The sequence below is a fragment of the Varanus komodoensis genome, unplaced genomic scaffold, assembly GCF_004798865.1.
Source record: "Varanus komodoensis strain SLA01 unplaced genomic scaffold, ASM479886v1 scaffold3, whole genome shotgun sequence".
Classification (NCBI taxonomy): domain Eukaryota; kingdom Metazoa; phylum Chordata; class Lepidosauria; order Squamata; family Varanidae; genus Varanus; species Varanus komodoensis.
The window spans coordinates 14,398,117-14,410,094 of NW_025335761.1; the positions used below are offsets into that span (position 1 = coordinate 14,398,117).

The 11,978-nt window shown below is 41.7% G+C and overlaps 1 protein-coding gene across 1 annotated transcript; it reads right to left on the bottom strand.

The window, feature by feature from the left end:
* Positions 1 to 30: 30 nt before the first annotated feature.
* On the bottom strand, positions 31 to 10,610 carry LOC123026447 (retinol dehydrogenase 12-like). Its single transcript, XM_044436110.1, has 7 exons — positions 10,489 to 10,610; positions 7,754 to 7,872; positions 5,580 to 5,735; positions 4,142 to 4,246; positions 2,591 to 2,800; positions 1,641 to 1,830; positions 31 to 713 (listed from the first exon to the last, which is right to left on the bottom strand). The coding sequence occupies exons 1-7, from the start codon at positions 10,566 to 10,568 to the stop codon at positions 611 to 613; spliced, it is 963 nt and encodes a 320-aa protein (XP_044292045.1). The 5' UTR covers positions 10,569 to 10,610; the 3' UTR covers positions 31 to 610.
* Between the last annotated feature and the right edge of the window lie 1,368 nt (positions 10,611 to 11,978).

An 11,978-nucleotide genomic window follows, 5' to 3' on the forward strand; every position in this document is an offset into this window, starting at 1 on the left:
CTTAAAACATCAAATATTTTATTTAGTCAAATGTACCACAAAAGTGCAGTACTCATGGCAAACAGAAGCTCCAAGTCAAAATAGATGCAGTTTTACAGCCGGATTTTCATAGAAGGAAATTCCCTTGTCTCCAGTGGAGCAATCTTCTATGTAACAAGATCACAACACCCTGGAAAACAAGTTTGTGTGTTGCATAATAATTTTGTGTTTCACAAAATCTTATTTCCTGTAGCAACAGCTGTGTTACAGCATGTGCAGCACTTAAAGTAGGGAAAAATTATTTGTCCAACAAATGGAGGATTCAAATGTGCTACTGGCCTTGTTTTCTAATGGAGGGAACTGACCATAATGTATGCATGCATTTTGGTTAAATTTCAGCATCCATGTATACACACGTTAAAAAAGATCAGGATGTCTGTTCACATATTAGAAACAAGTGCATCTTAACAGTTGTGTTGTACATATGAAAGAAGTCCCGACTGTATCTCTCCAAGGTCTTGAATTAAATTTTGAATGTATTGGTATCAAATAAACACAAGATGTCTGGCCTTTAGATTGGCCAGGGTCTGTTTTTCCTGGAAAGAATTCTGTAGGAATGTTCACCCATAATTCAGTCCCACAGGATGCCTAAGAGTTCACAGCTGACTTTCCAGAGCTGCTTTGCTGTTTCATCATTGCGTCCTTGAGGTGATACATACGCTGGTTTACAGTCACTGTCATGTAAAGGAGAATGTTTCTGTTAGGAATTTTTTGGACTGCATTAACTTCATTTAAATCTCAGCATAGCAAAAACAATAAAACAACGTAAAAACAAAAATGAGAAAGCTAAATGGAAACATGCACATCTTCATCCCTTGGCCCATCCTACTTGCTAATGCAAGTTAACATTTTACCCTTTTTCCAAATGCAGAATCTGTTTCTCACAAAGGTATAGTTAGTTCCACTTCTGAACACTCACTGTTATCCAAGCACCTCTACAGGATGTTAAATTCTACCTTCACAAACACCATTTGTAGATTTTAACAGTCATTTGTCTTTTATACTGTGTTGCAGTTCTTCAGCCAGCCTGATCCAACAACAATGGAAGCAGGCTATTGGGGTACACATCCCCACTTTGATTGGGAACATGGTGGACAGGTATGCTATGCATATGGCTCCTGAGTATGTACGTTTACCTTCAGAACAAGCAAGGCTGCTGCAGATATGGTACAATCAATGTCAATCTAACCAGAGGGGCTGAATTGAACTTCTAGTCCTAAAGTGCCAATGGGGATTGTCAAAATGGATACAAAATACCAGCAGGCTACTGTTATTAATCTTTTGGACCTGGGGGCCCTCCTTCCTTGGGTGAGTTCTACAATTAGAGGCACAGAAGGTGTAAGCATTGCTATTAGAGAAACTATTTAGAGACCCAAATCCATCCACAATGCAGCTCCAATTTAGCCACATTTTTGCATTCTATTGCTAAAGTGATTATAGGCGGTGGTTGTATCATAGTTCACCTTGCTGAACACACTATGCCGAGGCTATCTGAAAGTTACTTTCAGGTCTTGTGTGCTTGCTAGAACTGGTCCCAGTAGCACTGGAATGATACTGCCTTGAGAACTGAATCAGGTCCCTGCCCTCAAAGCTCAACTCACCTGAAGTACTGCCCACTGACTGACTCCAGCTCCTCTGCCACCGCACAATACACACTGGTCTGAGCACCTTCTACAGGTGTCTTCAACAAGAATGGTATACACTTCCGTAAAGTATCCACTATAGACAAATGACGGGTCAGTTCAGAATAGACTGTGCCTGGATGCAAGGCATTTACAATCACGCCAGTACCTACAAGAAAGGAATTGTTACAGAAAATATTTACAATTATCAGTTGTAAACCACCCTGTGAGCTCTAGCTGTGGGGTGGTATAGAAATAATACCAGCCTCTTCGAAAGCAAAGCTGTTGCTGTTTCTCTCAATCACAACTGACAAAATGATATTGGTTGGTACCTGGAAAATCAGAGCTCACATCAACATACTTTTTTCATGCATTCATACAAAATTACTGATGGGTGTGTATGCTGCAATTATTCGTTCTTGTTAAATTGTTAATCCATTTCCACAGGATGATGGTTGGTCATAGCTGTGTATGGCTGCACATACACAGTGGAAAACAACCTTGATTCCATGTGCTTTGTGTTACAACCCTACTCTCCCTGAGGAACTGTTTGGAGGGCGAGGTCCCTTTCGTTAAAGTTCAAATGCCAAAATAAACTCCCATTGGTTTGGACCAATCCTAGACACATTTACTTGGATGGAGTGCCTGCTCTTCAGCAAGACTCTATTCCACATAAGTGTGCAAAAAATTTCAGATTCAAGGCTCTTGCATCCCTTGTCCAGCATCCCTTACCTTCGCTTTTCATCCAGAAATCTGTGTTCTGCCCAAGTGGGTTCAGGTCAACTTTTGTAATTCTGTTTTGGCTCACAGAGTAGTACCAGCTGAAGCTGTGCTTGAACTCTAGACCCACCCTTTTTTCCACTGTGCGAGTTGTATAAGGCTGTTTTATGTGAGACAGCAACAAAAGGCCTCGTGTTCTTCCAGCTCACCTTGCAGTCGCCTGGCCAGCTCCCGGGTAAACAAGATATTGGCTAGCTTGCTGTGACAGTATGCCAAGCCCCGATTGTAGCACTTCTCACCCTGAAGATCATGGAAGCGAATCCTCCCGCCGTGATGAGCCAGGGAGGACACGTTCACAATGCGGGCCGGTGAAGACTGCTTCAGGCGTTCTATCAGAAGAAATGTTAAAAGAAAGTGCCCTAAAAAGAAAAGAATGACGTGTTAATGTCTACTTACAACTCTATATTCTGAATGGACCAACCCTAAGCACCACACTTGTGGGAATGTCAGAAAGAAATATTGTTATACATAATGAAGCCAATGGGCTATAAAGGCTATGGATTTTTTTTTAAAAGATAGATGCATTTGGTTCTGCCAGCATCTGGTCCCCACTAATTGCACCCATAATAGTCTAATGCAGGATCTATTCTGCTACATTTATGGTCTTTCATCTTCCAAAGGTGATTTGCACATGGAAACCTTTTCATATTGTTCTTTATGCAAAAGGCAGTCTTTACTTAAGATGAAAGACAACCAAAAACCTCATCTGTGCTTGACAGATTTGTGTTCAAAAGATGAGTTTAAACAGATGTCAACATGTTTCTGAGTACTGAGTTCAGGCATTTTAAACCAGGAGGTGCTGGTCTTTGAAGACAGTTTTTTTAAAGTCACAGCAGCCAAATATTAGCCATCTTGCTGTAGCAGAACTCTCATTTTAACACTTGAAGAAATTAAACCAGAAAAGACGGCAAATTAAAGATCCTGTATACCAAGAGGATGGCTAATACTGAGCAGTGCAGTCAAGTGGCTGTGGTCCTCAGGGAAGCCATACAAAAGCAGCGAGTGTTAAGCTGTAAGCAGTTTTGTGTTCCAGCTGGGACAAAGATGTTTTATCAAATTTTGGTCATTTGAGCAGTCAAGTGGCATGACACTCGCAACGTTCCATCACTATAAGCAACATAAACACCTGACATTCTTCTGCCTGAATCCAGCTAAGAAGGACAGGCATATCTTCACATGTATGAAGTGCTTACTTTAAAAAGTGATCAATATGCAGTAATAAGTGAAAGCAGCTAGGGCTGTGCAGATGTGACCACAATCAAAAAACTGATGACTATGTGAATGAGCCATGTGAAAACAAGAGCCTGAAATCCAATTTCATTCCTCCCACCACAACCCTGTGCTTTTTGCATCCTGACCAACATCACAGCAGTGACCACAAACACACCACACCTTTGTTGTAGCTGGACTGGCCAACTGCACTTTTCAAATGATTGTGCTGACTAAGCAGGGCTTCCTCTGTGCCATACATTGTGTCCTTTGTCCTGGACTCTTTCATAGTCACATTAAGACTATGATCTTTCCTATCTTCCTGACACAATAGTTTGTAGATTAGTGTTTCAAAGTCTTCCAAAGAATGTTAGGAACCTAAGGAGCCTTTCTCCTTCCTTCCTGGGAAAAGAGAAAGCTATCCTAGAGTCATCAATTTGAAATGCAAACTCCTGTCAAAAATTCATCAAACCCATGTGTCTAAACCTTACCAAGGTGGTTGACTCCCAGATGCATCTCAAAGCCATCGGCAGTCTTGGAGTAAGGGCACAGCATAACCCCTGCATTGTTAATGAGGATATGGAGCGCTTTCTCTTCTATAAGAAATAACACACAGGACACCACATTAAAGAGGAAGAAAATTCTAGTGCTGCACAAACAGCATCTGTCAGCTCAACTGCTTCATTTCAGAGCCTTCCTTGATCCCTTTATTCTCTCTACTAAGCCAGCAGCCCATTGGACAAGGCCACAATTCTATTTTTCCTTGGCAGAGCAACACTATACATACAGCACAGCAAGTTGTAGAAGAGGCCTGGGTGTAGTTGTTGCTGTTCTTGTTGTTATGTGCCATCAGTCATCTTTAAATGGTGACAGTGTGAATGAGTGCCCTCCACCCTGCTCAGCTCTTGTAAACCCAGGGCTGTGGTTTCCTCTATGGAATCCAGCCGTCTTTTCAGTGATCTTCCTCTTTATCTTCTGCCTTTGACTTTCCCCAGCGTTCCTGTCTTCTCCAGTAAGCCTTGCCTTCCCATGATCTGCCCAAAAACCCAACAGCCTGTGTTGTATTATTTTTGTTTCTAGGGCATGTTCTGGCTTGATTTGACCTGTGACCCACTTGTTCATCTTTCTGTCAGTCCAAGGTATTTGCAAAGCTCTCCTCCAGCATCATGGTCTGAATGCATCAATTTTCTTCCTGTCAGCTTTCACATCTATACGTGGTGGCCAGGAATACAATAGTGTGGATGATCTTGGTCTCCAGTGTAAAGTTTTTACAATTTATATTCTTTCCTAGTTCCTTCAATGTTGCCCTTCCAATTTCTTCTAATTTATTTTTTATTTATTTGGATCACTTATAAGCCACCCCATTTGCAAAAGCATACTTTCTTGGTGATCTCTCTAAATTAATGATTGAACCAAAATATACAAAAGCTTTCACTGCTGACTTTGACAGTAAACTTGCATAATTCTTCTTAATGATGGTGTTTTTTGTTTTGTTTTGTTTTTTGTTTTCTTAGTGTTGGCTGCAGTCCTATTTTTACATGCTCTTCTTTTACCTTAATCAGGAGTAATTTCAATTCTTTGCTGCTTTCTGTCAGGAATATGGTATCATCTGCATATCTTCAGTTACTGATGTGTCTTCCGCCAATTTTCAATCCTTTTCCTCTGATCTTAACCCAGTTCTTTTTGATATGTTCTGCACACAGATTGGGAGATAAAATATTCCCTTTTCTGATGTCTTTGTGTATAGGAAACCATTCTGTTTCTCCATATTCTGCCCTAACAGTAGCTTCTTGTCCATGATACAAAACAAAAATTGTATCTACATTTCATCACATCTTATTTTAATGTTCAGGTATACACCCAATCAGCATCATTTCACCCAAAAGGGATACTCATAGGATCACAATAAACAATATGCTTTGGGCATACCTTTCAGGAAATCCTCCGCAAATTCTCGGATAGACTTTGTATCTGCCAAATCTAACTTCTTAGCAATGACTTGTTCATTTCCTGTCGTGCTCCTGATTTCACAGGCTGCTGCTTCTGCTTTTGCCATATCTCTACAAGCAAGGATGACTCTAGCTCCTGGAATAAGAAAAAGTAGAAAATGGATTAAAAATATGAATGTGGACAGGTTATTAACAAGAGACCAGCAACAAAATGTTGCAGTGTGAAGTGGTTCTGTTCAGGGTGCCAGTCAATCATATTCTCTTCCAAGATAGGCCAATCCATTCTCCCTCCCCCCATAATTTTCTTCCTCAAATCAGTCAAAATTCTGTGACCACTGAGCATGCTCAGTCCTCATTGGGCTATTAGGGGTTGATCGCCTTAATTTTCTAAAAAAGTTTTGTAAACCTTGGAATCTTCCCAAACCTCTTGGTATCTCCCCTCGTGTGTATAATGCCATTTTCACTACTTTGAGAATAAGCTCACTATTAGCATATAGGGCATCTGATTCCTTTCTTTGTTCAACTTTGTATCCATCTGCACTGCTTGTACTTTGGCAGCAATTGATAGGGATGAACAAGGCCAGACCCATTTGCTAGGGCTCTAGCCATGTTTATAAATGTCTGTGGATCCGGCACTCAGCTGGCTGGGCCAAATTCCCAATGCAGTAATGACTGTTCAGAGCTACTGAACTGCTGCCACTCACAGAATGAAATCAAAGTCAGTGCAAGACCTAGACAGGGGTCAGCAACCTACGGCTCCGGAGCCTCAGGTGGCTCTTGAATCCCTCTGTTGTGGCTCCATCACCCAAAATACGCGTCACAGCCGCCGATCTGCCACTGAGGCTCCGAGTTACAAAATACCGATAGGTGATGATGAGGCATCCACTCAGGAACACCTTGCTAGCCGGTTAAGTAAATTGTGACATTGCAGGGAAAGAGTGGAACAAGCTTCCTGCAGGCTCTCATGTTACACCAAACACTGCTGAAAAGATTCTCTTTGTCCAAATGTAATCTCCTTCCTCTGAATGTTAAAAGCTGTGCTTGGGACCTGTCACAATTCACATCCCTTGACTGTTTCTCTGCTAATCAGTCACTAAACACACCTATATCTGTGACTTCCCCTGGTACAGTTATGTACAGTTGTGTATCAGAAGAACATTTATTCTGCTGTTTCTCAGCTCAGTAGTGGTTAAGCTTAATAGCAAAAGGCTATAATATTTCATTTTGGGAAGGACTATGGTGCAGGCAGTTTTTTAAGGATTGCCACAATAAGGTGTAAGGACTGGTCTCGTTGAACTGTTGTCAGTGGACTTTTTCAGGAGACCAGAAGATTAGCCACAATCAGACAGGGAGAAAACCGAGGAGCAGAAGGAAGGAAAAACAGCCCATGAGCAGGGAGCTTTGTGTGGTGGCGACCTGGTGCTCTCTGGCAGCCGGGGTTATGCTGAGAATCAGGCCAGATTTACAAGCTCAGCTGAAAAGCTGTAGTGCAAACTGCTGATAAATTAGTTAACAGAAAGCTGCTCCTTTTTCTGGCACAGTGCCACTATGGCACAGAAAGCAATTGTGTTTTATTCTGATTGCTACAGCCTTAAATGTGGCTGAATGGCTCATTCAGGAACACCTACACATGGTGATGGAAAACCGAGTCCACATGCAAAGTTAAAAACAGAATCACTACAAAAGGCCCAGCCAGCTCAGCCAGTGATCAAGGATTATAGGTGTTGGCCAAAAATATCTGGAGGACACAAGGCTGGCTATCCTGATGCCTGAATGGCTAAAAGGCAAAGACATTTCTATAGCTTTTGCTTTAACATTTAGAACACCTTAGAAAAAATTAGTGAAGGTGAACCCTAATCATATTCTCCTAGCAATGCTTTTATTGCATTCAAAAACAAGAAGCAACAAGTTAAATCTTCAATGCAGATCAGGATGCCTCCCCAACTTGGTGCTCTCCAGTTATGTTGGACTGCAACTCCTATCATTCCCAAGCACTAACCATGATGGGAGTTGTAGTCCAATAATAAATGGTAAACACCAGGTTGAAGAAGACTGATACAAATGGCTGCCTTATGTACAATTCCTTCTCCTTAACAAAGGCTTGTTACGGGGGTAGCGGGGACAACTGCTGTTGGGTGGTGATAAACAACTTGCCTCTTCCTGCAAGGTCTCTGGCTGTTTCTTTCCCTATGCCAGTGTTGGCCCCTGTGATCACTACGACTTTTCCATTCAGCTTCGCTGTAGATTTGCACATTCCTCCCGCAATAAACTTCCTATAAAAATCAGAGACATCAAGAAGTCATACATTAAAGTATTAAAATAATGAGGTACTCTAGTTCTATGCTAAATACAGTCCAGTCTAGTGCTGCCTGCTTATCCCCATTACTAAAAGCCAAGCAATTCAATGCACTTTAACAACACTAGTCCCCAAGATGCAGGTGGTTCCAAACACATTTACCTCCATAATTCTTTCAAAAACTTGTAAGATACACTTCTATCTTTTTGCTGGGGAAAAGGTAGGATTAAGAGAGAAACCTTTTTGCTTATTAGGTCCCTGTGGAAATTGCAAAAAGATCTCCACAATTTATTATGTATTTTAAGGTTGTAAAATCTTATATTACAAGTAATGAGCCATGAGTAAAGGGCTAGAATCCACCTGGATGCAATCTGAATCCACAAGGTCCAGTACTATAGTCCTGAGATGTGGCATTCACGATTCTATGCCATTCATGTCTCTCATAATTTCAATCCAGCTCTTGGCTTCAAAGTTGAGGGCCCCTTCAGATTTTTCTCACACAGTGTTTTCTCACCCTATCTCGAGGTCATGATTTCACCGCACATGGGATGGGGACTCTTGCTCTCCCCATCAAATCTGTGTTTTACTTATGGTAAATCACCCAGCACCCACACACACTGCCACATGGAAGCCACACCTCTGAGATGCAATCCTAGTGGGATATACATGAGCACATCACAGCAATATGGGTGGCATCCATAAGTGATAAAGACCTATTTCCCAGTCAGATCCAGATAGCTGTAATGTTTGCATTCCCGTACACTCCTTGGCAAGTAGAATTGCACCATATCATACCATCTTATATTTGTACAGCCTTGATACTTATTACCTTCTTGGAGTTACTGATTAAAGTGCCCTTTTTTACTGATAAAAAGTATCCTCGTGGTTCCTATTCTCTACATGGGGTGATGTGGGGGTTACTATAATCACTCCCTTCTCTCTTTTCCCTTTCTGTGGACAAAGAGACCTCTTCCACAATAAAAAGATAAAAATCTAATAGCTGCACCCCAGCTCACAATAAAAATAATACAGAGCAATTAGTTTTTAATACCTAGTTGTACTGAATTGCAGTGGTCAAAGCTGCAAGGGAGAATTTTCTAACTAAAACAGCAAGAAATATTTCCTAAATTGGACATCATATAAGAAGTTTCTCGACTATGTTGGCTGGCTGTAATAGGGAGCATGTCACCATACCAAGTGCTCCATGCCACTCAAGTTTAATTTCACTTTCATTTGATTGTGAAACAGCAGTGCTTAAACAACACTAACAAAGATATAATTGTGAAAACAGCATTTTTATTTTTATTTTCATTTAACCAGCTGATTCATGAAAGATTTTTTTAAAGCAAAGTTGTATCTTCACAATTACCATCCTGCAGGTAGAACTGTTTCCACAAGTTCCTATACAGTACAAAAATGAGAAAATTAGTTTGTATAGTACAGAGATAATAAACTATTGCTGACTTAATTTGGCAATGATGACCACAATATGACTGTGAACAGGTATCATCCTTGCCTTCTTTTTGGCACCAGGTGATAATCCTTTTTATTTTCCAATTATCATCATAGGTTTGTAATGATATTTCAAATATTGTTTATTATCTGCTGCTGTGCCACAGGGTTAGCTTATTTCCTGTGCTGTTATCCCGTTGTTTTATCGTCTTATTATTTAATGTGAATATTCATTGAATGCATATATAACATTAATAATTGTAAGAGTCTCACAGAGACTGTGGGCTATGAGTAATATATAATTTCAATAAATAAAGCAAGCAAGCAAGCAAGCATGACTGGGGAACATTTGGAGAAAAGATACTGCAGGTTACATGGGGTCAGTAGAATTAGTATTAACAGTGTATTCCGTGGGTATGTGATTTATTTTTAGCGCCTCTTTCCAAAACAAGTTATTTTTACAGCAAATTTTTAAAAATCTAGCCCATAGACACACAAAAGACAATGGGATTCCTAGGCCATAATTAATTAGTTGTGGGATATATTTCTTCTAAGAAATTCAAGAGTCATAATCTGTGAACTGGTTCAGGGAATTAGACAAACTAGCTCCAAAAGACTTTGCAAGTCTCTCATTTGTACTTAGGATCTGATGAGGATTCATCTTCACAATACATTTTCTAGTTACAGGAACACTCCCTTTCGCAGTGTCTCAATTACACGAGCGTCTGCATCTGTTGAATGTCTGCCTGTCAGAGGTACAAAGGCTGCGTTTAGCACAAACGTGCCAGCCACGACCGCCCCTTCTCACCCTTTTTAAAGCGCATGCAGCCGGACAGCCCCTGCCAAGTAGAGCCAGATGCGCCAAAGCAGAAACAGCCAAACCAGCCACACAAAGATGGTTTCGTCAAAACGGAGAAGTCTGAGGAGTGCTAAGACAGACGCACTGAACAGATTTAATTCCGATTAAAACCTCGTAATATAGCGTGTTACTTCAGCACCAGCAGTACGCAAAATTAAGTTCCTTGAGAAAGGCACTCTGCAAAGTGCTCGCTTCACCCACGTCCTCCCCCCGCAGGAGTTTAAAACCCTACAGTGACCCTACAGTCCCACTCACGCGTTTCAAGCCCGCCACTGCACCAACCTGATGTAAGGAGCTACCAGGAATATCAGAAGGGGAAGAGTTGCAGACAGCGCTAGCACGGACCCCAGAAAGCCCAGCATTGTTACGCCTTGTGCTCCCCTCTCGCCAGAGAAATTGCTCAGCAAGGCAGAAAGGCAGGCGCGAAGCGAGGCAGGATGGGGAGAGCGAGGCTTCCGAGCCTGGGCCAATAGCGACAGAGTCCGTTCATCGAACGACGTAGAGAGAGAGCGTTTAGGCGCTCACGGTCTCAATTTCCGGTGATTTTCGAAAGTGCTTGGATTCAGGGTGGATTCTGAGCGGTGTTGCTGCGACTCCTAGGGTTCGTAACACTTTGCCTTGAAATGAGACTTGAACGTGCCGGCAAACTGTTTTGCCAGCAAGTGATTACCCCGGTGCCCCCTGAGAAAACAGATCCATTTTAAGGTGGAAATGCCTGTATGGATCGAGAAAGAGGGTGTACATCACAGACACAAATACTGAAACCTGAAAAGACGATTTATGCAGGGCCGTCTTAACAGCATTGTGGGCCACGGGCAAAGCAGCGTACTGGGGCCCCTGTGACAACTACAACTACTGTTAATTTTGGAAGTTTTCCAATTGTCCAAGGGTTAACATACACTGATTAGTATGGGGCCCACGGGCAAGTGCCCATCAGCCCCATGCGTTAAGACGGCCCTGGATTTATGTGTTGCTTTCGCCGACAGCATCGTTTATTTTCTCTAGCGAAAGAGTGACAGTGTGCCTAGGGAATTGTTAACTGGGAAAGTCAGCATTTTAGCAATTGGGCAGCTGTAGCTTCCTCACGTAAAAACAGAAACTCTTGCTTTTTATAACCCCGGCGCTGTATCTTCTGGGAAATATGTAGGATTTTTGCCTTCTGTCATTCCATCAATTAAATCATAGAAGAGTTGGAAGGGACCAAGAAGGCCATCGGTCCAAGCCCCTTCAGTTACAGGTCACCAATTTACATCCTTCCACTCAAATGGCTGTCCAGTTTTTTTTTTTAAAGTCTCCAGGGTAGGAGAGTCCACTTCCTCTCTAGAAAGCTGGTTCCACTGTTCTATTGCTCTGACAATGAGAAAGCTTTTCCTGATATTTAGCTGAATCTGGGTTGTTGCAGCTTGAAGTATTCTGTCTTACACTCTGGTATCAGTGAGAAGAGATCCTGACCTTGCTCTTTGTGACCGCCTTTGAGGTACTTATAGAGGGGTGCCATGTCCCCCTGCAGTCTCCTCTTCTCAAAATTGAACATGCCCAATTCTTTCAAAAAGCTCCATCCCACTTCCAAAATTGCAACGACTCCTGTGAAGGTTCAAATCCTTCCACATTTTAAAAAAATGCATAATCAGCACATAAATTCCAAATCCATCAAAAATATTTAATATACCCCTTTTCACTTTAATATCATAAACTGCTTTATTTTTGTTGTTGTTGTTACCTCAGACATGCAGGTGATACCACTCCAATGGCAGAAAATGAAGAATTAAAGA

Coding starts and splice junctions, on each gene's coding strand:
- LOC123026447 (XM_044436110.1), bottom strand. CDS start 10,568: ATGCTGGGCTTTCTGGGGTCCGTGCTAGCGCTGTCTGCAACTCTTCCC. Junction 7,873..10,488: donor CTGGTAGCTCCTTACATCAG/GTTGGTGCAGTG, acceptor TGATTTTTATAG/GAAGTTTATTGCGGGAGGAA. Junction 4,247..5,579: donor TGCGGAGGATTTCCTGAAAG/GTATGCCCAAAG, acceptor TATTTCTTATAG/AAGAGAAAGCGCTCCATATC.